Source organism: Sipha flava, unplaced genomic scaffold, assembly GCF_003268045.1.
Source record: "Sipha flava isolate LNK unplaced genomic scaffold, YSA_version1 67_pilon_pilon, whole genome shotgun sequence".
NCBI classification, from domain to species: Eukaryota; Metazoa; Arthropoda; class Insecta; order Hemiptera; family Aphididae; genus Sipha; species Sipha flava.
The window spans coordinates 354479-381777 of record NW_020273607.1 but is presented as its reverse complement, the minus strand read 5'-3'; the positions used below and the strand labels follow the sequence as shown (position 1 = coordinate 381777).

Below are 27299 nucleotides of genomic sequence, written 5' to 3'. Positions count from 1 at the left end.
ATAAACACTAAATTTAAGAGAGGCTCGAAATTACAAAATGCTTTATACACATTTTTATGAAATTCGTAAAGTTGAGCTTGAATTATTTTAAAATACAAATATATTATATTAATAGAAAAGTATGAAAATATTAATATTGAGACCTTTACTTGAAAAATATTGTTATTATATAGAATCACAGCCTAAAAACAAAACAAACAAAAAACAATTATATAAATAAAAATCATACAAGTAGGATATAGTAAAAAACCGCACAAAGCTCATTTTATACAAAATGTGTTACAAGTTATTAAAAATAAAAAAAAAACGTCAGCAATCCAAAAAAGTAAGGAAAAATATTACTTTTATAAATAATTTTTTTTTTTTTTTTTTTAGTAACTTGTTACATCTCATCGTTTGATATTCTCATGATGATAAAAAAAATATATTGTATCTCTAGTTTATATAAATAAATTAATAAAAAAATTCACAATAGAAAAATACAAGATTGCACACACAATACACTTTTTTTTAATTCACACGAAAATTAAAATGGATATACCTATATCATTCGAGCATAAAAAAATAATACCGCGTAAATTAAATAATCCGCTCGGGAATTCGGATTGTTTTAAAATAGACCAACGGACTTTTTGATTTTTGTACGCTTCCATTTCGGTAGTTGTAAGAATTCGTCTTTGTCCATATCTAGCAAACCCTTCAGAAACAAACGTATAATAAAAAACATCAATCTCAATGCAAATACATTTCTGCACGTGATGTCATCATTATTATTATTAATCATCGTGACCAAATACGTACTTTAAACGAGTTCGGTGACAGGTATAGTTCCAGTCTAGTGGGATCGACGCCGTCGGGCAGAGGTCTCTGTAGAAGTTGAGCGGCCGGATAGGTCTCCCGCGTGAGTCTGGCTAATTCTACTTCGACGGCAAGTGTCTCGCCAGGCTTATGGTTGTGCTAAAACCACAAACGTTCCATCAGCCATTAAGTTCAATGCATAATTAAGATTCCAATGGTATTGAATAACAATAGCACGTACTGTGCCCAAAGCTACGTTACTCTCGAGATCAACAAAAACGATCCTGATATTATAATTATTTTTATTTGTATTTGGTTAGAATGCCAGAGGGATTTAAATTGCGATTTTAAAAGTGTAAATAGTAAAACACTTTACGGAGAACAAAAGCGCATCTTAATATCCACTATCCAGACTTTCGAAAACAAATAATTTAAATTATGGCACGTATTATACTAACGTAGTAAACTAACCCAGTAATACTACTCTCAGTCGTATGTTTCACGCAATTGACACTAATTATCTTCCACCGCGTAAAATCCTCGAAGAATAATTGCGACAATAAAGGAACAACCGTGGTTTAGATAAGAATTAGAATAGATTCGATATCAAAGTCTAAACAAAACTTTCCATCGGACAATCAAACTCTTACATTATACTAGTAAATATTATTGGCAGTTGATGTCCAAAGCATTATTTACTATATTATTATTAGTTGAATAGTTATTACAGGCGTGTTATATTAAATTAAGTGTGATCTAAAGTTAAATGAACTAATCGCAATATACTGAATATTCGTATGCGTAATACAAATTTGGCATATTTGGTAAGGTTTTTAGAAATCCCTGATAAATCATAATTGCTTACATTTTTTTTTTTTTTTTTTTTTAACTCCAATCAGATAAATCACGGATAAAAAGAAATTGCACAAATCCACTTCAATAATTAGTTCAAGGAATTAAAAACCAATATTTATCAACATACAATGAGCACTAAATATATTGAATTTAATCAAGAAAGAAGTATTAATGAAATTAAAAAAATTGTATTTTTTGTATTAGTAAATTTTGTACTTAAAAAAACATGTTATATATTCATAATTAGAACTAATAATATTGAATTTATAAAAATTAATTGATAATAATAATAATTATCTCATGAGATCAAAGACGGTTTGAACATTTACATTTTACCGTGGCAGATTAATTTAAAACACCCCCCTACCCCAAAAAAATTGTTCTGGCTTCCTTCATAACACATTGAAAAAACTACTTAAACGCTAAAACGTCAATTGTGTAACTCTAAATATGTTCATAAATATACTGGTATGTCTACTAAATTTTAATTTATTTAACCAAAATGTACATAAAAATATATTTTTACCACCCCGATAGTAAGTGGTTATGAGTCGCCTTTCCATGATATTAGAAAATAGATTGATGAATGATTAAGTTTAATAGAAAATTTAGAAAAAATATAATTCCGAATACTTCTTGAATTAAGCAAACCTGTTTGATTTCAATTTATACGAGTGAGAAGAACACGTTATTCATTTTTTAATGGGTAAATTTAAAGACTTTACGTTCAGTGAAATTAATATATATATATATATACACACGGATGTACTCGTACCATTAATCATAGAACACAGAAAATAAATTGAAGTGCGAGCGTAATTAATTTATATTCAAATCATATAGAAGATTACAATGAACTGTAATGCAAGTGCAATTAATAAATTATAAGATTTTTACAAAAGTTATAAATGTCAAACAATTATTTTTGTATGTGTTAGTATATAATCACAATATAATGATACAATAAAAACTAGAAATTCATCTACTTCAAAACAAGCTAGGTATTGAGTTATACAACTATATAGGAGTGGCAAAATGAAAAGGAATTTAATTAAAATTAGACAGAGACGACGTACTGCAGACATATTGTTATAGTACTCACTAATAAAAATAAATTAAGATTTAATAACAATAGAAATAATAATAGGTACCTAATAGGAGAGGTTGACGTAATAATATAATAATAGTGATAACAGGAGAAATAATTATAATGAAAATCACTTTTAATGAAATAATAACAGAGATTAACGATAAAAACGGTACATAAATATTTATACACCTACATATACATTCGTTAAGAATCTTAATGGAAATAAATCTGCAGTACACATTTAGGCATTACACACACCCGTTTATATATCGAAAATAACGCTAAACCGCAATACAAAATCTATCTTCGGATGGTTTTCGAATGGAAAACAAACATTAATTAACTATCATGTCGATGTCCTTAAAACAAAAATAACCGACCGAAAGACCCGTCAAGGTAACGACAAGGGTAGGGGACCACCTACAAAGGTAGACTTTTTTTTAAGCATTTTTCTTTCTTTCGTTTAGCAATGTTTTTCTAAACGTTATCGTTCGCACCATTGTACATCACACGGTGTTATAATGAGATAATGATATAATGGCGTTTACCTTCATGTTGATCTCGGCGATGTCGTCGCGGTCTTGCCATTCCGGGAAGCGGTCGGTGAACCGGAGCGGCTCAAGCCCGGCCCACACCAGATACGCTCTCGGGTCGTTCTCGTCGTCGTCGCCGAACTTACGCCTCCAGTAGTCGAGAGCGGTCTGCATGGCCGCGCGTCTCTCTGCCTGCAACCGCGTCCACGACGACCCGCGATGGTCGGCCACCACCGATTGTTCGGCGTCCGTCACCGCGTTGTCGTCCGTCGCCGTCTCGGGCCACCACCCTTGCCACAGCCACAGCTCCTCGCCGGTGTCCAACATAAAAGTGGCTGCGGAAACACGAAAACGGGGGAGGGAGATATTATTCGGTTGACGGACGGTGGTCCTCGACAGGGATGGGGTCCACGCGTCCGGACGGCCACCGAAAGGCTCTCGTCGTTTTTATTTATTTGTATATTAATTTGTTCACAGTCAATAACGTCCCGAAAAGCGATATACGTATCAGGCATTGCTCGTATGTACAACTATTACTTACATTGAACGAACAACTAAACAGCAAATTTTAAGCATAATGCGCGTAGAACGTCATATAATCCTACATAAAAATTATTATAGATATATTATAGATTTGAAGAAAAATAGATAATTTATCAATTTTAAGTCATCCCTTATTGCCTGCAGTGGCGCCGAAACCAAACAGTTCATGTGCAGACATGTGCTCATAAAACGATGGGACCCGACCACCGCCGACCCACGGTTGGATTTAGAACCTAATATTATTTGCATTATACGAATAATATTATTAGATAAATAAGACACGAGGATTAATGTGGATTAACTATCGGGCAGTGGGTACCAACGAGTTTATCACCAACTTCATTTGTTTATGATTCACAATAACTAATGACTCGCAGACCGAACTACTAGATACTACTGAAATAGTCACTACTGAAGTCACTACTGAAATATTAACATATAGCGCATTAGCGCCACTGATTCCCTACTCTCTAGACATGAGACCGGCTGAGTGTCGAGAGGCGAGAATATTGCCGTTTTCCACCCGAAACGGACTTTTCTTTGCCACGTGTAAATACACGGACATACGTATATGATCTTACAATTTGTCACAGAACAGCATTAAATACTTTCCTTCTAAAGCATTTCTTTTCAAGTTTCTTCAAAAAATTGCCACACTATGATAAAATAATCGACAGTTTGTACATAAAACAATTGGCGTTTCGTCATAGTTCAAATTTAAAAAAGTTCTATAAAAAATTTGACCGTCCAGAAATTTTTTTTTTCATTTACTTGAAATAGATAATTTATGAATAATAAGAGGTTGTCTTGCATAATACTTTTTAGTCGTAATATACTAAATTTGCAGTTTAATTTTATCGGTACAATTATACGGTATCAAAGTCGTTGTCAATACGATTGCGGACAGAACGGGCGTCGCCCGAATGCGTCCTGTTAATCATATCGTACCTTTTTAATAACTCAATTGCGTCCGCGATCATATCACTAAAAATTTTGGTATATCCCGACTGCGTCCGCTATCGTATCACTAAAAATGTTGGTATATCCCATGTGCGTTCGCGATATTATTGCTAACAATATTTATCTTTATGGATAAAAATAAATTGATAACTAATATTGCACCGTGTTTGTTTGCATTTACACTATACTCCAAACATAGAAACATACTATTCGTAACTAGTCTTCGACAACCACGTGCAGTATGTGTAGTGATGGGTATGCAGCTAACATTATCATTTTAATATATTTAATTAACATTTTATATTAATTAATGTTATTACATAATATAACGTAAGTTCTATATATTTGAAAGATGTCGATGTTGTTGCCGTCGAATATGATCAGCCAACACGGTAAGGAACTTAAAATTATTAAGAGATATAAAATGAGATTTCATAAAATGTTGAATGATGATGTAAAACGATGGTGCTGAGTAAAAAAAACATATATATTTACTAACCAAATATTTTTGGGGTGTAAGCCAGTTCACCTCCTCGTGGTGCACCCTGGGTAACTCTAAATGAACTGGGACGCACTTGGGCTTCGTCAAAGTAGTGACCTTTTTCTCTTGGGACGCACTTGGGCGAGACCTTATTCCGGACGCATTCGGAACATTAAATAAGGGACATTTTGGGACGCACTCGGAAGTCGCCCGACAGAACACCCAGATAAAACGTTAAAACTACAATATTATTTTTACCTGGTTGGCTGACGTTGTATAGGTGATCTTGTAAGTATGGGAAGGGCGATGGGACGTAGGCGCTATTCACCAACGAGGCTTTAAACTGTCCGAGCATCGAAGAAAAGTGAAAGAGTTTCATATCGTTGCCACCAGTTCCCAACGATGGACCGACGTGGAGTCGTCTAGAGTTCTTGCAACCCAAAGCTAAAAAAAACAAACCATGAATTTTCATGTTTCTAATTCGTTCACTTGATCACTTATCCTGATTTTACAAGTTTTCTTGTTGGTGTTCCGGTTTTACATACCTTGAAAGAATTCTGGCGGCTCATTCGTCTCATCTATCGTTTTTGGTTCCTGCAGAACGACGCCTTCGGTCAGACCTAGCTCTGTACTATCCAATTCCGACAGGTGATTGGCTACTTTCATCGACAACTAAAACACATTCACAAAAACAAAACTATTTAGAATCGAACGATTCCCTTGACATTCTACAACCCTGAATATAATATGATATAAAAATATTAGATACATGATTAAACGCCATGTCTCACCCCTCCTACGATTTGCGTTTTACTCCTGTTAGTGATTTTGTTCACGACTCTGATCGTAACTAAAATACAAACCATTCTCAGACAAATAATTAAAAACGTAATAAATATTTATTATATATTATATATAATATGAGTATGTACATAGGTGTGCGCACGGGGGGTATGCCTGAGCACACCACGAAATTTTGTAAACCGGACCGTTAAATTTAAGCCTAAGAGTAAGAAGCCCGTGTCTTAACTGATGTTCCTCAAATTAAATGTAATTTTTTCTAAAATATTTGGTAAAAGTAAATTGTTTTGTAATAAAAAAAATAAAACTAATTTTTTTAAATTTTCGTGTGAAAACTTATTATGAAAATTTAACTGCTACAAAAGTACAATTCATAAACAATTGAAGCTATCAGAGAAAAATATATGAAATTCAAGAAAAACATATTCATTGGGTATAATATACAATAATGTTAAATAAAAAATTAAAGTAATGTTTATTAAATTATTTATATGATATAATTTATTAAATTTACCTACACGTTTCGTTAAGATAGGACCCAAAAGTATTGTAAGCATCTCCTAAAATATAAGTCTGCGCACGCCTATGGGTATGTATTATGATTAGAAAAGTGCAAAACGTGCAGCAGTACAATAATACTATTAATTATAATAGGCGTGTGTAGCACGAAAATCAGTGCGGTTATTTTATGCCCTAAATGGAAATAAATAACACATATTCTAACATAAAAATTCATATGTATATGTGTAAATGTATTAATTAAATTTAAGCGGTTATTAATTTTCCCAATTTTACAATGTTTTAAATTAATTTTTCCAAGCAAAAAGTTAACAGTGTAAATATTTAATATAAAATACAATTATGGCAACGACTAAACAATATAGAAAAAGAAAATCTAACTGTATTCTGGTGAGTTTTACTGCATCGTTAGTAAACGAGGTAGTGTAGTAATATTATCAAATCGCAATATACTTAATATGTTGTACAAGTAGAAGTGTAAACTAATTGCTTATCGTGCCAAATTACTAGTACTTAAAATAAGAGCAAGAAAATATTTTAATGAATCGTTAAGTTATTTATCTAATAAAAGATTGAATATTTTTAATATTGTAATATTTATAAATTATAACCATGTTAAGATGATATTATTGATTAATTATTATGTTTGGATTTAATTAAAATAATCGTCTATGGTGATACACTTATTAAAATGTGTTTGTTGAATAAACTCAAAGCATGATTAAAACCATAGTATGTATTTACAATATTTTCGATTTTTAATGGTCTAAAAATTTTGAATTTTTAATAAATAAATATAAATTAAATTAAATAGACAATAATATCTGTGTCTGATTAATAATTGATTTAAAATATTTATTTGTAATATTGTTTTACATGCTTAGCTAAAAACTGTAATTGTTTAATGTAAAAATGGGTTAAATATATTGAAAAATAATAAAGATCGGCTGGTGTGCTGAAATATGTGAATTAAAAATTAAAACCTCAATTCTGACCCATTATATTTTCTTACTTATAAATTTTAATAAAAATGTCAACAAAAATAATAATAATAGTAATAATAATAATAAAAATAATACTTGGTCTGCCTCAAAAAGTAATATTTGTCCAACTCTAAATAAGTTTCAAATAAATAAATGATAATTAATAATCATTATAAATAAAATATTTATCTTTGATATTTAAACTAGAACTAGACAAGTATTTAATATACTTTAAAAACATATTTTTAAGTTTTTAAAATATTTATATTATTTAAATTAAATATATCAAATAAAGACATCTCAATTAATTAAATAAGTAAATAAAAATATTGTTTGATACAATCAAAAATTAATAAAAGAATTTTAAATTAGCAACCAATAATATGAATCAAAGAAACGATTTAAAAATAACAGTTTAATTTTATATGGAACACAAAAAAAAAAAGATAAATAAATGGATAATGTCCATTGCTCATTCGGTTCTAAATAATAGTCAAATTCAAATTCTAAGGTTGAATGATAAATAATTTAATTATTTAAATTTTAAATTAAATGTGTACCTTCTTAATTATATCTGTAGATCCATGTCCATGCCAAACTATAACTGTACCATTTTCAGAGTTAAGTAAAATAAATGAAGTTTGGCTACGTAATTGTGTTGTAGAACACAACACTTCAGATAAATGGACTTCATCTTCATTTGATCCCTTGACCATGAACAAACGCCAAGTATCTGAAATCAGCAATATTAAATTAAAATATATGGTAAACTAACAAATAAAATAGATCATTTTAGTACTTATAGTCTGATTTCTTTTTTCTCGATAAACAATTGCTTTCCCTTTGAACAAATTCCAAAAAGCTGGTGGCTCATGTCCTTGATCAATTCTCAATTGCGGGCCTTGTTCAGTGTCCAATTGAACAGTTAACAAGGCAGCAGCACCCTGATCATTTTGAGTTGCATTTCGGCCGTGCCAGTACCAGTATGCACAACGATTTCTACCTGATGTAACCATGCGACGAGAAGGCAAGCCACTAAGTTCTCTTCCTGATTGGGAACAATTATCAACACATTATTGTCTAAGTAAAGCATACCACAAAGTAATTTTAAAAATTACCTTGAATAGAAACATTATACATCCATCGTATAATATATGAGTCCCCACTGTGGAAATGACCAACTGACTTTGGGCCCATCTCAGTGCTATCAAATTCTTGGACATGCCATACAGTCACACTGATTGTATTTATGACAAACTCACGTAAAGTCTATAATACACAAAAATAAAAACCAATAATCACAATAATGAAAATAAACTAAAATATCACTTACTTCTTGATCATAATAAGAAGATCCACGACCAAGATGACTACCCCCCAAAACTAAATCTGGGTCTTGTATTGACATTTTTAACATCTCCTCTGCACTATAAGCATTTATTTCAGTAGACCAATCAATCTAAAATAAAATGTTAGTGTTTAAATTTTTTAAAACTCAGAGTATTAACAAAAATAAAAAGAAAATAAAACTAACGCAAGTATCTTTTTCTCCATTTTTTTTTTCACCATTCTCTTTTGGTGGTTTTATAACCCGGCTGTAATCTGGCCAATCTGCAAACTTTTCACGGAATAACACTGTTTCCATGTGTTGCGTGATTTTTGCAAATAGTGTCCAATCAGGTCTTTTGGCTCCAGATTTCACGTATACTGTGTCTTTATCTGATAATAAGTATATAATATAATATGAGTATAAAAAGTATAAAAATATATATATTTATAAATGTACAGAAATAAAATATTCACTTCTATCTCCTAAACACATGGCCACATCGATTGGGCTAACGTCGTATTGTGAATAATCGTAACCATCATCAAACAACTGGCGAGCTAAGCGAATGGCTGGTTTGCGTTTGGTGATGTTCACGTTTTTGCCATACCATACGTAGATTTCGCTACCAAAGTCGAAAACCAACGTCTGAAACACATTAATAATTATCTCACTTTTAGTAGAAATAATATGGAATGATAAAAAAAAAAAAAGTTCTTACTTTAGAAGCATCTAATATTTCTATTTTAGCCATGGTTTCCGATATTTCCGGCAAAACCACAAGTTCGTCATTAACGACCTCGTACACAACGTTTGTAGAAACAATAGCTGCTTCATACAATTCGTCCTCGTCTGGGTGTCCCGCTCCTTGGCCTATACGCATAGTATATTATTAAAATCAACACACAGAAAAGTTGTTGTCATTTTACCTTTAATGGAAGACGTTTCACTTGAAGTAACACCCAGAAGAGTCCAAAATTTCTTTTCTAGTTGACTGTTGGGCAACGACGAATCGCAGTTGATTGTGTACAGCTGGTTGGCTGATTTACAGCCCAGATCTTTCTTGTCAAAAATGCTTTGAGCTACTTTAGCAGCATGTGATCGTTCAATAACATTTGAATATTCTCCTATCCACACGAAAATCTAAATAAAATAACGAGTATAATTAAGACAAATAAAACAATTAAATGTATTAGATGAAATCGCTTGAAAAGTATAAACGGTAAGAGTTGTCTTTGTTTTTTTTAACGTCTAAATGGAAATAAGTTTATATATTTATAAACCATATATCATAATCATGTTCGTGTTAATTTCTAAAGGTGCGTCCACACCATACCATGAGGCTTTGACAAATGCCATTGCCAAGAGTGATGTGGAATTTATGTTAGCACGTGCCATTTAGCAAAATTTTGCCAACTGACTTACCAGGCCGACTCCGACAAATTTCGGTCCGGATGAAAGAAAACTAAGTGGCAATACATCAAGATGGCATATACCGGCATAGTTTGGACGCGCCTTAAGATAACAAAAAAAAGATTTATGTACCGGCATATAGATTTATATATATATATGTATATTTATTCTAGAACAATTATTTTAATAGTATGGAATTAATTAATATATTTTTAGTAAATTATTTAAAATATTTAAAAAATGTTGACAACTACTTTCTCGGAAAGATAATTTTAAATCATTAAATTCGCACAGTATTATTATTAATAAAAGTTAATATATGAGTTGAATATTACTTGTGTTGGCGTAACTAATACATAGCAATCGCCTTGATTGACGGAGTCAGCGGTTGGTGATACTAGTCGTGTCTGAACTCGCCGTCGGCCTTTTATATGTAATAACATCAGATCTTTGTACGGTGGCAATAGAGAAGGCGTCGAATCACCTGATTTTCGGAGATTCACCGATGCGAAATCTTCTTTACTGGCTAATGCTGCAAGAGCTTCCCGAGCCAACGGAGTCTTTATTGTCGCTATATATCAAACCACAACGACAATAATTAACCAAGATCAACAAATTAAATACACATTACTGAAACTTACATGTTTCTAAACTACGGGTCAGTAATAAATTAGATTTGTTTTCTGTATATTGATGCTGAACTAAATCTTGATTTGTTGCGAATGCTTTGAGTGGATTTTTTGACCCTTCATGCTTCCTGTGCTGAACTTTAACCTTTTTTCGCTGCACGAGTCTGTAAATATAAAATACAATACATCAGGAAACTCTGTTTTTTACGATAAAATTACATTAACAATGAAAATATAATCTTACAGATCAGATCGTGACGATTTTAAATGATCAAAATCTAAATCATCGATTTGCTCATCTTGAGACTTTTGAGTTGAATTACCGAAAAATTTATCAAAATCATCATCAATCATAATTGGTACATTTACAGTTTTTTCTTTGGCTGTATTATTGGATCCATTTTCCAAAGGTATTTTTTCAGACTTGTTGTTTAGATATGACTTAGTCTTATTGTCGGACATCGATAAACTCCGTCTAATGGTCGATTGTTTTGTAGATTCGGCTACATTTTTATTTCTTATAATACCTAAGTGAACACAATCGATTAAAATCAATAAAAATTAGTAATGCAATACAATTACTTGTAGACGATTTTTCTAATGAAGAACGCTGAGTGATTGACATAAGAACAGGTGATAGCGGTGGCAATGATTTATTCTGCATTTTTCCGGCAACTGTAAAATTAGTAGTGTCCTTTTGTTCAATTCGTTTTTTCCAATCCTTAGAAGAAGTTTCAAGTCGATTAAGTCGATCTACTAGAATATTATCTAAACATTCAACTGGTTCTTCAGCAGACTTCACTTGTCTAGTGAGTTGTTTCCGCAATAAATCTTGAGCCGTCTAAAAAAGTACAATTAATTTTTGTTTCTAATAACATTATTATAGAGAACTTACATTTATTGAGTTATTTGACACTTCGTGGTCCTCGGGTTTTATTTTCGATATTCTCTTTTGCCAATCCATTTGTCCGCTTTTCTTCAAAGCTACCAACCTATCTTTGATAGAACCTCCATTAACAAATGAAGTACCATCAGTGTTGTCATTAGACGGCTCGATGTGCTTTTTAGGTTTAGAAAATTCTTCATTTTCTTTACTTTTGGCATCAAATTTCTGTTGTCTAAAAAATGAAAATTTAATTTAACGACAACAACTTTCATATGTTTAAAAACAAAACTCTACTTAAGCAATTCCAATTTTGAATTAGTGTTGAACGATCGATTTAAAGCAACATTTCGGGAAATCCTGTTTTTAGCACGCTCGTTGTCTACTGCAGGCTCTTTCAACGATTTTACACGTTGGACTTTAATTTCTGGGTTTTTTTTTGTTTCGTCTTTTGAAGGAACTTTCATATCAGATGATTTTTTTACGTTGTCTCTTGATTGAATTCTTATCTCAGACGTTTTTTTCTTATCATTTTTTGATTGCACTTTCATCTCTATAATTTTCTTTGGTTGGATTTTAAACACCGTAGTTTCATCATTTATTTTATCTAGAGTTTGTTCTTTAAGACTTTCTGTTACTTTTTTTATTGGATCTGCCATTCTGTTATTTAGATCTATATGTTTCTTTACTTTGTCTATATCAATTGTACAAGTATTACCTAAATTATACACCATACATATTATTAATTTAAAGAAAAAATACGCTAGGTTTTATTTATGAGTGAATAAGTGGAAAATTAATTGAATATTATTTGGAAAAATATTTAACATTACCATTAAATAGACGCATTCGGTCCATAATAAAGCTTCCTATTTTCTTCTTTGGCAATCTTCCTTTTACATTTTAAGCAGAAATCAAAAACATTCACCAAAATACATGCAAAAGCAAAATACAATTATATCTAATTAAATACTCTCAAGCATTAATTACTAATTTATTACATTGCAATATTATACATAAATTCACTCGTGACTAATCATAAGTGAACTACTAATAACAACAATTTAACTTCAGATCCAAATATGATTCACTTAACGTATGTATATAACGAAAGAAATTTTTTTTAGAAATCAAGCTAAATTTCTACAGTTAATTAAAATAAAAATTAAACTACTAGGTACGTTAAATAATGAACTGCATTAGTTTTTATTATAGCAGGCTAATTTTAAAAAGAAGAAGTAAATTAAATACTGCGTTTACAATATATTATGTTACTGTTATTTAGGAAATATATATATATATATATATATATATATAATGCATACTATAATACCTGTATATTACAACCTACTGAAGCTAATTATAATCATTGTTATTTACATAACACTTGCTACAAGTACGTGACATACCATTATTATCATCGGTTTTGCTTTTTATGCTATTCAGATTTTTCGCTTCTTCTAGTTCGTGGTTGGTCACTGGCTGTGTTGAGTAACGATTGGCAACACTCAGCTTCTTTTCTTGGCACTGTTTGTACTTCGATGAATTACTTTTGGCTATTTATACATAATATGCATATATTTTAATATTTATACATATACATATATTTATTTTGAGAAAAACTATTAAATATCATATCAACAGTTATTGTACAAATTAATCTCCTACACTGAATCCAATTATGGTATTACTGATTGAAATTAAGTCACAAATTATTGCAAAGATAAATTTAAAATATTAATAACTATGTTTTTATTATGTTTATTAAGAGGTTATCTAATGATGATTCATTGCACTATTATAAACAGATTATAGTAAATAAAAAGTAAAAACACTTAAAACAATACTTTTAAGTTACAATTTTTGATAGCAAAAGTTCAGAAACCCGTTTAAAAGTTGTTAGAATAACAAATATAGTTTATGAAAAAATAAAAAATAAATTATAACGAACAATTTTTTTTTTTTAAAGAAATGATAATTCTGTTACGATAATTATTATCTAACGGCTCATTATACCTATTATTATTGTGATTTTCATAAAACAAATTGAAAAGATAAGCTGAAATGAACACACTGCTTAAAAAGATAAGGCACAACGGCTGAATGATTAATAAATACCTGTAATATTACAGTTGACATCTGATATGGAAGTATTGGAAGCTTTATCGCAAATGCTCTGGAATTCTTTAGTTTTTGCTAAAACACTATTTGTACGCTTCAAGGCCGCACAGGTTGGCGTATCCCTGTTATTTATCTCTGTAACAACATCAGTCGCTAATTTATCGGTCGTGTGATTTGGTGTTGAAATATTCTGTAAGTTGTTCTCCGTACGCGTTGTTCTAGAAAATATGATAACACAATATAAATACACCAACACTTACGTAGACACACGTATTATATACATTATACATAAATGCACGCACGTTATACATATACACTTGTATGCAATGCGATTTTTCACCTTGAAATCATAATGAACAACGTACTTTTTAATAGCTTTGATTTCACTCGGCGTTACGGGTTGCGTATGAAATCTTGAACGGTCGCGGCTACTCCGCAAATTTTCTTTGACCGGTTTCTTGTAGGTGTTGGGATCATGCATAATTGACTCCAAATTTGAGATTCGCTGCGCCACCGAGAGCCGTTTGGAGTTGACGTTTTTAGCTGGACTATTACTTCTAGACGATTTCAAAATCGGTCTTTTATCGTCCGACGAATCGATTGATTTCTTCTTCAAAATCGGTCTGGGGTAATTGTTCTCGTCCGCAGAATCGGATTCGAATTTCTTTTGTTTCAAAATGGGTCTAATGTCCTCATCCACCGGTGGCTGAAAATGGTCCAGCTGGTGGACGACCAGTTCGCGTTTTTTCAATATCCCATGGGGTTCTGAGTTGTCATACTGTTCGCTTGTTTTTCGTTTCAGTATGGAATGGAGCTCATTAAAATTAAGCAAAGATTCATCGTCGTCGCAAGACAAGCAACGGTTTTTCAATATTGGTTTTTGTGTTGAATCGTCGTCAAAACTGGCCGAATGCTTTTTTAGTATACCCTGCCTGCAAGACTTAAGGTTAACATTTTTAAAGGAACTCTGGGTTTGTGGGTCTTCGGGCATTATCACAGGCGTTGAACTATCTTCAGTGGACATTTCGAGAGATTTCCGTTTCAAAATAGATTTGCAGTTAAGTTGATTGTCCATACTGTGATGATTATTGATATGTGAAATTCGATCACTTGAGCTCAATAAATATTCGAATGAATTAAAAATATAACTACTTACATATAAATCTGATAAATAATTAATGCATTTTGAGCTGAAAAAAAAAAATCACTTAGTCTGACGACACAATATTGATATAATATTAATAATGATGATAATAATAATAATAATAATAATATCAACAACAACAACAAACAGGTCGCGCTGCACCGATGTGCATGAATTAATGAATAACATCTTTGGCCACGATCTTAATGCAACCTTACATGGTTTGAGAGTAACCGATCCCCTCCAATATTTAATAGACCTTCACAATCGAATGATTTACCGTCATCCTAGTATTAATGAAAGGTACCTAGTAGCGTTTTCCAGCTTTGGTCTATTACACGCTCAATGATTTTAGTGAAATCTGACGATAGACTCGACTCGGTTTTCGGAAAACAAAGAGAATACCATTCACACTCAGTTCCAAGATAATTGGTAAAAAGAAGGAAAGAAAACTATTTTCAGTATTAAGTATGAGGAATTCTATAATGCACAATAAGCCTGATAGGCCTCTGGATATAATTAACGGGATAATATATTTTACTAACGCTGATTGTAACTCTAAAGGAATTACATACGTAACTAATCTTCTTATACAGTCACACAATTCAAAAATATATTTATATATTTATGAGTTGTAATGCTTTGGCGAAATAAGTTAACTTTAAAGTAGACAGTAATAGTATCTACACATAAATATGTCACTTGGGTTTTAAAAAAACGATTAAATTAATTTTATTGAAAGATTTAGGTATAAGACTATAATATTAGTATAATATTTTGTTGTTTCTATTATAGATATAAAACATGCATTTTATGATCGCCTAATGGCTAATGGAAATAATTTTATAACATAAATTTACAACAGTTGTATTGATACATATTTCAACTCTCGATTTTAAAATAAAATTCAATAATTTCGAATAAGAAACTCGATTAAATTAAGTTTCTAAAATTATAATTACGAACCCAGATCAATATTTATTATGTTTAAAGCGTTGCATATTACACACATAAAGCATAACATTAAAATCTCATAATTATTAAGTCATAAATATTTTATTATTTAACTAATTAATGATTAACATTTTACATTCATAGCGAGAAAATAATAATTTAAAGAATTTTGAATAAAAATAAAACAATATAACTACACCCACAAAGGTTTTTTTTTTATTAATATGTGAATGCGTATTTAATTATTAAAAATGAAATGATTAAAACAATGTTTTATTTTTATTTTTAAATTATATTTTTAAAAAATGTTGAATAATAAACACTTTGTAATTTTGTCTTCCGGGTTCATTAGAAAGATAAAAATGTAATATTTATGATAAGTTCATAGGTATATTTGTTGTTATTTCGTTACTGTTACTTAAGTTAGTAACAAAATAAATGTATTATATAATTATATAGTCAAAGAAATTAACAGCGATAGTTATGTATAAGTTATTAATAATTATCATTACTTAATGATCAATAACTTATCCAGTAAATAAAAATAATTTTAATTATCATGCTATTTTAATTAATTCAGTTAAGTACTGAAGAATTCATTGTTTTTTTTTTTTTATGTTTTGTATGGTAATTAAACTAAAAAATTTTAGCACGTTGGTCACTTTTTGTCTACTATTAATATTATCAATGGTTTTCGAGCTGTATTAGCTTATAAATTGAAATTATTTTGTATTAGTATGTTTATAACAATACAATAACTTTGTATATTAAATTTGCCAAATTATACGTATTAAAAGATTTATAAAAAGTAAAATACCATTCGTATTTACAAAAAATAATATACTTACATCATAATATGTTGGTGTTTTCAAATAAGTAATGTTAAGTTACATCCTTGCCATCCTGGAAAACAATCATATATGTTGTAAAAATTGATAATGTAATAGCTAAAAAATTGGGATTTAACTAAAATGTTAAGAATGTTAGTAACAAAATACAAATCGTCATTTCATAATTCAAAAATAATGTTTAGGCGAGTGCTCGGCCATATGCTTTGTGCTGGGACCATTATAAAAATGTTAATATGTGCTTTGTATTAGTTAAACAGTATTCAGGATTTTCACTACATTCCTATCCCAAAGATAATTTATACCTCAAAAATAGATTTATGAATAACTACTTAACGTATATGATATGTATAATAGTATAATAAGTATTACGAAGAAAAAAGCGAGTTGCAAATATCCTTAGGGCGAAATTAAAGCGAAGAATTCGAGTATTCAATTTAGAGAAAGTTGTCACTTATCAACTATCGAATAAGAAAGTTAACTACCTAATTCAAAAATGTAATACATAAAACTTGTAAAAATTTAAAAATAATGATTATATTTTAAAACTCGACCATTAACATTACAGGCATAGTAAATATTTAATAGAGTGAAACAAGAGAGAATTGTAATAAAAATAATTGATACTATAGACATTGATTTTTATTAGCAATAAGAAACAAAAAAAAATTATTATTCTGTGTAACGTAGGTCTGCGAATCAAAAAAAAAAAAAAAAAAATCGTGATTTTTAATTTAACTGACAAAACGACACACCTCCGAGTCTATTGTCAAGTATTTCTTTATTTGGTGGGTCAAGATGAAGTTTAATTATTATAACATAGGTACATATTATTTTATTGTTCAAACCATACCTGCGCGCTCATTCTCAGTCATTATTTCTCAAACTTAGTATGTATTCATAATGTTTGTTTTGTTTTTTCGACAGACTAAATATTTTTATGATAAAGGTATGAGGTATAATTCACGACAACAGTCGCACACTAAATTACACAGACGGGGAGAGACACAGAGCCTGAGAGATATAGGTACAATGGGAGAGGGGATAAGGTAAAAAACCAACTGTGTAATAATATATATAATATGCGTAGTGCAGTTTTTATTTTCTCCCAGCTTGTGTATACATTGCGTATTTTTTTTATTTTATTTTTTTATTACGAAACCGACTAAACGTACACAGCGCGTATACCGTATACACAAACATTTGGTTTGCACCGAATAATATAACACTTGCGCATAACGAATAAATATAATAACAATAATAATAATAATAATAATAATAATAATAATATTATAATAATAACAATAATGGTAATAGTAGAAGTGGTAGTAGTAGTAGTAGAAAAAAAAGCAACAAAAAGCTTAAAACATTAATTCAACGACAGGTAGACTGTTGCAAAACAAAGGTATTCATATTATTATAGCCGTTTTAAGACAGGCGTCTACAAAGATGTAAAGCTACGAGAAATATCAACGCTATGTACGTGCTGTACGCGTTTACGCTAAACAAATGGTAAATATATATCGTGATGTACAAGCACACCTCCAGATATCCGGGCGCGCGATTCGGGTACTCCGCGGACGGCGAAGATGACGACGGGTCCACCGGTCTTTCGGTCGTCTCGGTACGGTTTTCCGGGACGTTCCCGGTCGCGGCGACGTTGCAGCTGGATTCGAACCGGCTCCCGGTCTCGGCAGGACACGCGTAACCGGCGGCGGTGGTCGCGCGACTGTTCGTCGTGTCGCGGTCGTCACTCGCGACGCGATCGTCGATCACGTCGATCGCTCCGCGCGACCGGTCGGCTTCCGGCAGTCGGTCGTCCGTCGTCGACGGCGGATACCTGTAGCTGCGGTATTCCCGCAGAATGAGCTCGCGGAAGTTCGGTTGGCTTTTGCCGCAGCCGCGTGCCGACCGACCGTCGTCGGCCGACAAATCCGTGAACTGCACGACCAACGGTCGCGCGTCCCGACCGACGCTGGCCGACTCGCGTTTCACGGCCGCCTCGAGCTGCGGGACGCCGACACTCGCGTGCCGGTGGCTTTTCGCGCGACGCTGGCGCGTTACGACCTCGGCCGACCACTCGGGTCCGTCTGACGCGCGGTTAGAAATTGTTAACGATTGTGACGCGCCGCCGCCGTTCGGCGTAGAAGCGCTGCATGTGCGGTTCGTTAAACGTAGTCTGTTGCTACGATGATGCTCGTGCTGTAACGATTTCGTGCAAAAAAAAGACTCACTCAATTGATTGGCTTCGTTTAAATCGAACCCAGACAATATAATCGGTTTATGGTGATTGATTTTCACTACCATCAGGTTTTGACGTCGTCCGTCTCCGACCGGACGGTCGAACAAGAATTTCACTCGGCTTTTATTACTACTAGTCTGTTCGCCGGCCGCCGATCTCCTCGCCATCCAATGCGTGTCGTTATTTATCCTGCTATTTCTCTCCGGCCTGGGAAGCAGATAGTCCGTGTTCAATCTGTTCCTGTGTAGGAAAGAAAAGTCGATACACGTCTTGTACTTGTTGTCCTTTCGGAGCGTCCGAAACGCCAGATCGTCTTCGACGGTGTCCGGCACTTTTCTCGGATGAAATGAAGGTTTGTACCGGCCTTCGGGAACCGCGTGCAAATAATCACTGGCGGCCGTTCCTACGATCGGACCCAAAGGAATTCCAAACGGTGGTTGTGGATCCGAGATCTTGAGGAAGTTAAGGTGCTGCCTGCGACTTCTGAACACAACGTCATCGAGAGTGATATCAGGTTCGCCGGACGGTTTTTCCTCGGACCGCTTAATAGTTTTATCCACATTGTAAACCGTCGGCAATACTAAGAGAAAACTTCCAGGAACGAAAGTTGACCGTGTCGGTTCTTTTTTGTTCAGTCTTCTGTAAGCCATGTCGTCAGACACGATATCCGGTACTCTGGACCGTCGAGTCTTGGGTAGTAATCTTTTAAATGTTACACCGTCCAACTCGTCAAAACTTTCATATTGCATATTTTGATGCAACGTAGGCAGGTCTCGCCGTTCTGCTCTGTCCAGCAAATCCTCATCGCTCAGTCCTAGGCTATTATAAATGTCTTCTAACTCTTGAATAGCTTCTTCTACGCTTTGTGTCCTTAGCTCCGAGTTCTCAGACTCGGTGGACAAAGTCTCAACGTCATATATTTGAATCGGTCGTCTGCTTCGAGGCGGTTCTTTTTCATAATATTCGTTTTTACATTTAATGTCGTATTCGTTAATTTGGTCTGGAATATTATCATCAGAACCCTGAGAAAAATATGTAGAATCCGATTCACGCGACATGAGTCTATTGTTTCTAAAATAATACACCGCTTTTACATTCGGATCCCTGGGTGGAGGAGGGGGTGGAATTTTTTTTCCTATTATTCTAGTATGGTTTACCGCCGGAGGCTGATGGTACTTTTGGAGATAACGAGTTTTATTTTGATAATCACCGATTTCAGACGAACACCTAGAAGGCAAATTTTCCATGGTCGGAGATGCTTGCTCATTTTCTTCTTCAATATAGTACGACGATCGATTACTACTTAACCCACAATTTCTATACACACCAATATCACTATAACACGCACTTGAGCTAGAGCTACAAACAGATTGTTGTGATGATTTCCATTCGATTGATGTTGGTTGACTGGTAATATTCGAGTACACGGACGTTTTGCCTGTGTATTGTAATGAATTACATCTTCTTATTTGCCTGGGACTGCAAGTATACTGCTGAATAAGGTAATCATTCGAACGTTCTAAATGGTTGTTTTTTGCTACTTTTTGATTAATTTTTCCATCATATGGACAAAAATCCATACTTTCTTGACTTTTTTTTAATTTTTTTTTTTTCGATAAAATTCCAATCAGTGACCATCTCCTTTGTTTTTTATGACTATTCGTTTCGATTTTTCCATTTGGCACAGGCATAGTTAGTAAAAATCTAAAAATAAAATAATTAATTCGTTAAATAACCAAATATAACATAGTTAACAAGAATAAAATTAACTTAAACAATGAAAGTCAAAATGTACATGCAACTCATATTACAATACTATTATATTATCTCTCCCTTCTTTAATTTACACATACGGCACTAATTAATGGAACTTCTCACTGAACAATTGAATTAACTGTTTTAACCTTGAAAATCAAAATATACCGGAAATTCAAGGAAAATAACAATTTTCGTAATAATAAAGGAGACAAAAATATTAATTTTAATAATCTTAAATCGTTTCCATTGTATTTACCTAAGATTAAAATGCTCCTTAATATTGAAATTTGGGTAAATCAAATGTGTTATTTTAAAGATAAAATAAAAACCATATATTATATCTTACAATTGTCATTTAAAAAAAATTTTGTTCATAATTCATTGTTTTTTTTTTAATAATTATCGATAAAATATAAATTATAATGATTTAATTATATATATATATGTGTGTGTGTGTGTGTGTGTGTGTATGTATGTGTGTTTGTGTGAGTGTGTATTTTAATTTTAGATAGATATACATTTTTTAATATTCCAACATTCCTATTAAAATATTTAGGTCAAAAATAACATCGATTTAAAAAAGTACAATTATTCTTTGAAAATCAATGTTATATCTTACATAGTTCAAAAAATAAATACACGTAATATATTAGTTAATATTTGTATTATGAATATTAATTTAATTTATTATTTTATTAATCTACAAAACAATTTAGTCTATAAACAAAACTATTTTCTTAATCACAAAATCAATTGTATCATTAATTAATTTACCATCTCATTGGAAAATCTAGAGAAATATTTTCAATAAAGCTTGATCTTTGACATATGAAAATGTTATCACCTACCCTTTAATTTAACTAAATTGATTATTCCTTTTTAAATAACAAAAAATTCAATTCTGTTTTAAAGTGATTAAAATAAATTAGAATAAATATCTATTTATTTTTTGATAGTTTTAATTAATTCGATTTTAAAACGATGAATATCAATTTTACTTTAGGTACAAATTAACTCATAAATAATGTAAGCACTAAATAAGTACATACATACTACGATCGTTGAAGATTTAACTTCTTGTCATATTATAGTTGTATGTTTATATGTTCTTGTCATATTATAGTTTTAGTGTAAATTTAAAATAAGATATCTAATGGTGTATTTAACAAAATATAGTAACAAAAACACAAAAATTATATTAAAACTGAAATTTAATTAGGAGCTAATATTTATTTATTTAGCTATAAGAAAACGATAAATGAAAAAACCATTTTAACTATGAACAATACCCCATAAAGTGCCCCATAACGAATGCTATTACAGTAATTTATTTATTATAAGGTCATTTATTATTTATGAAAACATTAGACAAAATTATTTTCTATAATATTTAGTCTATTACTAAAAAAAAACCTATTCACCAATAATATTAAAACTTAAGTTGTTTATTGTTTACGTGATACATACATAATACAAGGTTTTTATTATTGTAAATTAATTCGCCATCTTTAATTGTACTAAGGCCATAATATGGTTATATTATAACTAAATATTTAATAATAATAATTTAAATTTATTTTTCCACCCTTAGTTTTTGATTCAATTTATTTTATTCTCAGAGCAAGTTAAGTATTTATTAAATTAATATTTATTTATAATTTATAAAAAGTTAATGAGATTTTATTCTTTTAAAAATGTACTATTTTATAACCTTAGCATTCAATAAATATAAAATGTGTTCATTTCAGTATTGCGTAAATCCAAATGTTAAAAAAATAATTATAATTCAGTATATATTTTTTAGGATAGTTATATAATCAGCTGAACAAACTATTGGCGTCTGCTATTAACTTAACCATTATGGTAAAATTATTAACTCAATAGATTTACAGCATATTAAATACGCATACTACATTAAAAATTGGTAGTATCACACAAGTGACAATACTAATGATGACCTCAATAATTGTAAAATAATTGAATCAGAAATCATAGTGATAAGTCGCATAGGTATGTCATTATTTATATGGCCAATTTCGAATTATATGTAACTATGTGTAGGTAAGTAAAACAAATCAATGAATGTAAAATCTTACCAAAATCTTGTAATTGACTAGAAAAACACTCTCACAAAAATGTATATTAAGTTAACTTTCTCTAGGGAAACAAATTTGAACAGGCTTTACTGCTACAAACGTATAATATAGGTAGTAATATACCGCCAATGAGGTCGACCGCTAAAACAACACTGCGGCATTCATAGTTGTGCCTTGTCCATACCAATATCGGTACAAACCCCTTCTACTATCACATCACCTATATGGCAGTAATATTTGACATTGAGCTCACGTTAACACATATTATGATGGAAAAAAATACAAGACTAAGAATGACAAATATTACGTACTAATTTTGTAACAGTACTTATACCTACTTATAATTTATATTTTTATTATTTATTTCATGTTAAATAATATTTTATTACAGACGTCTAAAACTTGTTTATGGTTAAAAAGTAAAATAATAAAACTTTTTGAAAAAATGTCGGATTTTACAATATTATTATTAATATAATATTAGACTTAATTAAATATTCTTTAAAAAAAATAAATGTTATTCTTATTATATGAAATATACTTTGATATTTAACTTTAAGTACTTGTTTTTATTTGTTTATAAATAGTGATTTGTAGTATTTTTTGGATATTTTAAAAAAACATTAGTAAATTAAATTAATTCTGAGAACTCGCGAATATTTATCAAAATTAATTTTAACTAATTTATACATGAAATCTTACAAAAACATGATTTATAAATAAAACATATAAAATAAAATAATAGATATACAAATATCAAAAAATGAATAAGCACAGAGAAATTTTAAATTATTCATACCTTAAATAAAATGTAAACCTTATATACTTGGAAACGGTTTAAAACTAATCATTATGTAAATTTTAAATTAAAATGACGTAAGGAGTGTATTTTTCTTAAATAAAATATAAAATTAAAAAAAATCCATAGATATTATTTTTAAAGTAAATTAAATAAACATCGATTTTTCTAAGTGTAAGAATCAAAAACAAAAGAATATTTATCTTAAATTCTAATTAAAACGAAAATTAAATAAATTAGTAAATAAAATAATTAAACTTACCTTTAACATACATATTTGTAGAATTTAATCTACACTTTTTGGAATACGGCATTTTATTTTAATTTGTTGAAGTACTATGCATATATAAACAATTATTTAAAAAATAATGAATTAAACAACAGCACAATTCTAAAAAAAAATTTATAGCAAAAACTTTTAAAATAATTTAATAAGACAATAGGACAAAATTGAAAGAATACAAATTAACTAAAAATATATTATGAACATACTATGTACATTTAAATAAAGAAAATACATCAAATTACTATTATAAATTTATATATACATTAAACTATATGTAATTTGTTAAATTTAATTTATTTTTAGAGTAAAATATTTTTTTTAAACACGCAAAATAAAATACATTTATAAATTTAAATATATTGAGTGTATTTTAGTTTTTTTATACTATTAAATCGAAAATTATCACACATTATTGAATATAACAAAAAAGAGGGAGTAGAAGAAAATTGATCAATTATAAGATAAATATTGTTTTTTAAATTATAATAACTGATATTTTATTTTAATAATCGAGAATTTCATACTGTCATATATCACAAATTACAAAACAAATACACACACAATTTATTTTAAATTCATAAGTTTACTGATATTCCCGTAAATTATGATGTATAAATTATATATACTTATGAACATACAGTAAAGTATTCTATACCATAATCAATGTAATTGAAGAAGATTAAATTTTATTTTCTTATAATAAAATTTAAAACAATATTCCGGAATCAATTAGGAAACTGAAATGGATATCTTCAAACACGAATTCAATGATTTATAAAATGATTGAAATTCCTTTAATTTTTTGTTATTTATTATAAAGAGGAGTTTTATTGAAGTATAACTAATCTATACATAACATGCGATAAAGTGTGGTGTATGACTGATAAAAATACATGCTAGGTTATAGACTCAGGAAAATCATTATATAATTATTAAAAATGAATATACTTAAATTGTTGATTACTCAATAAATGAATTTCTTACTTTGATTAATTTTATTTATAAACTATACCATTAAATAATAATACTATTATTTATAATTACAATGTGTGATATAGATTACTAGTATAAATTATATTATATTGCCAGGTAAAATATAATATATTATAAATAATTTGTAAAAACTTGATTGATAATTTGTAATAAAAAACTGTTATTACTGTTTGAATGTATGTTTAAAAAAACAATAAATTTTAATTAATCAATAAAATAATGGAAGGTATTTAAAAAAAAAAAATTACATTTAACATTAATTTCTTGATAAGGTGTTTTATGTACTATTTAATGGAAAACATGTTGCCCAATAACAAACTTTTCTAAAACAAAATTCTTTGAAAGAACCACTAAATGTAATTACCTAAAAGAAACTTTTATATAGAATACTACCTGTATTTATTAAACACAGTAAACTGTTTATTTATGCACGAATATTTAGATTTAAGACAGTGAGATATAGGTTATTACTTTTTAATCAATGGTTAGTTAGCAAATAGGCATGAGCACGGCATCAATCATTATTTTCCAAGTTAAATGTGAATTATAAAAATATTTTAATTCAAAATTAGTTTAACAATGTTATACGAATAATATTTATAATCATAAAATGTTTGTATGTAATTAAGTTGTAAGTTATTCAACTCAATAGTTGCTACTTGTAAGCTTATAATTTTGAATTTTGATAAACATATTTGTAAAGGAAATTTAATACAAATCGCCTCTTATAACATTTTATTATTTATAGAATGTTAAAAATATTATTTCATTTTACTATAGTATTTTTACTAGCTATTCGTATTTGCTATTTGTATTTAAAATGTTAATGATTGAGAGATATTAAATTTCTTAATCATATTGTATAAATTACTTGTAAATTTAAACTAGATAGAGTAAAAATATTATAAATAAATGCTTATATATATATATATATATAAGTATAATTAATATACTTATTTTTTATAGTTAGAGAAAATAAAATGAAACACTTAATATGTTTTAAATATTCTATATTAAAATATACAATCTATGTAGGGTTTTTTGAATTAATTAGGTTTATGATGTTATACTTTTATAATAGTATTTTTACTTACATATTAATCTGATTTTGTCCATAACAACTATTATAAATACATTTTTAATAATTTAATATTAATACAGATGATAATTTACAAATAAATATCTATACCAATTTTATGTTTTGAGTTAAATCATAAATGTACCACACTTATACAGTATTTTTACAATGATTATACAACTAATATAATATCATTATAACTACACCTATTTCCTGTTGCTAACTAGATACCCATTAACTGTGGGTGTTTTTAAATTAAAATGTTAAATATTTCAATGACCAATTCTCACATTTGTTTAATACATGTATTCAAAAATGAGTACCAACTATAACACAAAATCTAAAAAATTTTTGTTTTTATTAACTGTAAAATTCTAAGCGTCAATTATAAGAGAAACAAAAGGTATTGTTTAAATATATATGGCTATCTTAAAATAAAATTTTGATTTAATGCATATTCAAATTATATTCAGCAGAATAATAACTTTATTTACTCAAATAAAAATTATTATTATAAATAGTTATATATTATTGTAACCATACATTGAAACTATATTTAATACAATTAAAAATAATATTTACGTGTTTTCTATCAAAATTATTTCAATGACAAATGATTTTTTATACTTGGTTGAATGTTTTATTATAACATATAATTTTATTATACAATATAAATTCGATATATATCTTACTTTGGTACCTGGATTAAATATTGCACAGGAATGGTATTTTTCTAAAAATATTTAAAATAACTTAAAAAGCTCTTTAAATTGTTTACCAATAAAATCGATGTGTCTAAGGTTGAATAATAACGGGACACTCATAATAAAAACGGTTACATCACGCAGGTAGACAGATATGTATTAAACTACTTTTGGAAAAAAAAAAAAAAGGATTTCGTAATTTGCACTAATAATTTGACTAAAACTACTAGGTAGGTCTACGACCTATGATCCGTGTAAATAAACTAATAGAGATGCCTGTAAAAGTGATAATGAGAGAAAAAAATAATAACAAAAAAAATAACAACAATATTGTTTGGTAAACCAACCGTGTTGTTATCTGTTTGCGTTTCGTTATCGCCATCGAGATAAGTCAGTGTGACCAGCAAACGGGAATCACTTTGCTCTCGATCGAATCGTCGCCGAACACATTGGTGCGTTCA

General features: G+C 29.7%; 2 protein-coding genes across 6 annotated transcripts; both read right to left on the bottom strand.

Annotated features, from left to right (window-relative positions):
* Positions 1–463: 463 nt before the first annotated feature.
* LOC112691864 (supervillin) lies at positions 464–26919 on the bottom strand. Of its 4 annotated transcripts, XM_025566288.1 has the most exons (25): positions 26827–26919; positions 16883–16937; positions 14302–15126; positions 13934–14154; positions 13225–13371; positions 12649–12708; positions 12113–12533; positions 11828–12050; positions 11515–11773; positions 11177–11459; positions 10945–11096; positions 10639–10874; positions 9820–10033; positions 9612–9763; positions 9367–9538; positions 9098–9282; positions 8897–9022; positions 8682–8832; positions 8363–8611; positions 8124–8296; positions 5806–5932; positions 5519–5704; positions 3292–3611; positions 802–957; positions 464–697 (listed from the first exon to the last, which is right to left on the bottom strand). In XM_025566288.1, exons 2-25 carry the CDS (start codon positions 16885–16887, stop codon positions 611–613), a joined length of 5130 nt encoding a protein of 1709 aa, XP_025422073.1. In that variant the 5' UTR covers positions 16888–16937; positions 26827–26919; the 3' UTR covers positions 464–610. The 4 variants fall into 4 exon arrangements, with proteins under 4 accessions (XP_025422073.1, XP_025422074.1, XP_025422076.1 ...); XM_025566289.1 differs by lacking the exon at positions 12649–12708 and having other exon boundaries at positions 605–697; XM_025566290.1 differs by lacking the exons at positions 464–697; positions 802–957; positions 3292–3611; positions 5519–5704; positions 5806–5932 and adding exons at positions 5959–6110; positions 7660–7693.
* Positions 18012–26993, bottom strand: LOC112691865. Of its 2 annotated transcripts, XM_025566293.1 has the most exons (3): positions 26913–26993; positions 24040–24113; positions 18012–20828 (listed from the first exon to the last, which is right to left on the bottom strand). In XM_025566293.1, exon 3 carries the CDS (start codon positions 20813–20815, stop codon positions 18311–18313), a length of 2505 nt encoding a protein of 834 aa, XP_025422078.1. In that variant the 5' UTR covers positions 20816–20828; positions 24040–24113; positions 26913–26993; the 3' UTR covers positions 18012–18310. The 2 variants fall into 2 exon arrangements, with proteins under 2 accessions (XP_025422078.1, XP_025422077.1); XM_025566292.1 differs by lacking the exons at positions 24040–24113; positions 26913–26993 and adding an exon at positions 22979–23247.
* Between the last annotated feature and the right edge of the window lie 306 nt (positions 26994–27299).

Coding starts and splice junctions, on each gene's coding strand:
- LOC112691864 (XM_025566288.1), bottom strand. Junction 12,709..13,224: donor CAAAACCGATGATAATAATG/GTATGTCACGTA, acceptor AAAATGTAAAAG/GAAGATTGCCAAAGAAGAAA. Junction 3,612..5,518: donor ATACAACGTCAGCCAACCAG/GTAAAAATAATA, acceptor GTGTTTCCGCAG/CCACTTTTATGTTGGACACC.
- LOC112691865 (XM_025566293.1), bottom strand. CDS start 20,815: ATGCCTGTGCCAAATGGAAAAATCGAAACGAATAGTCATAAAAAACAA.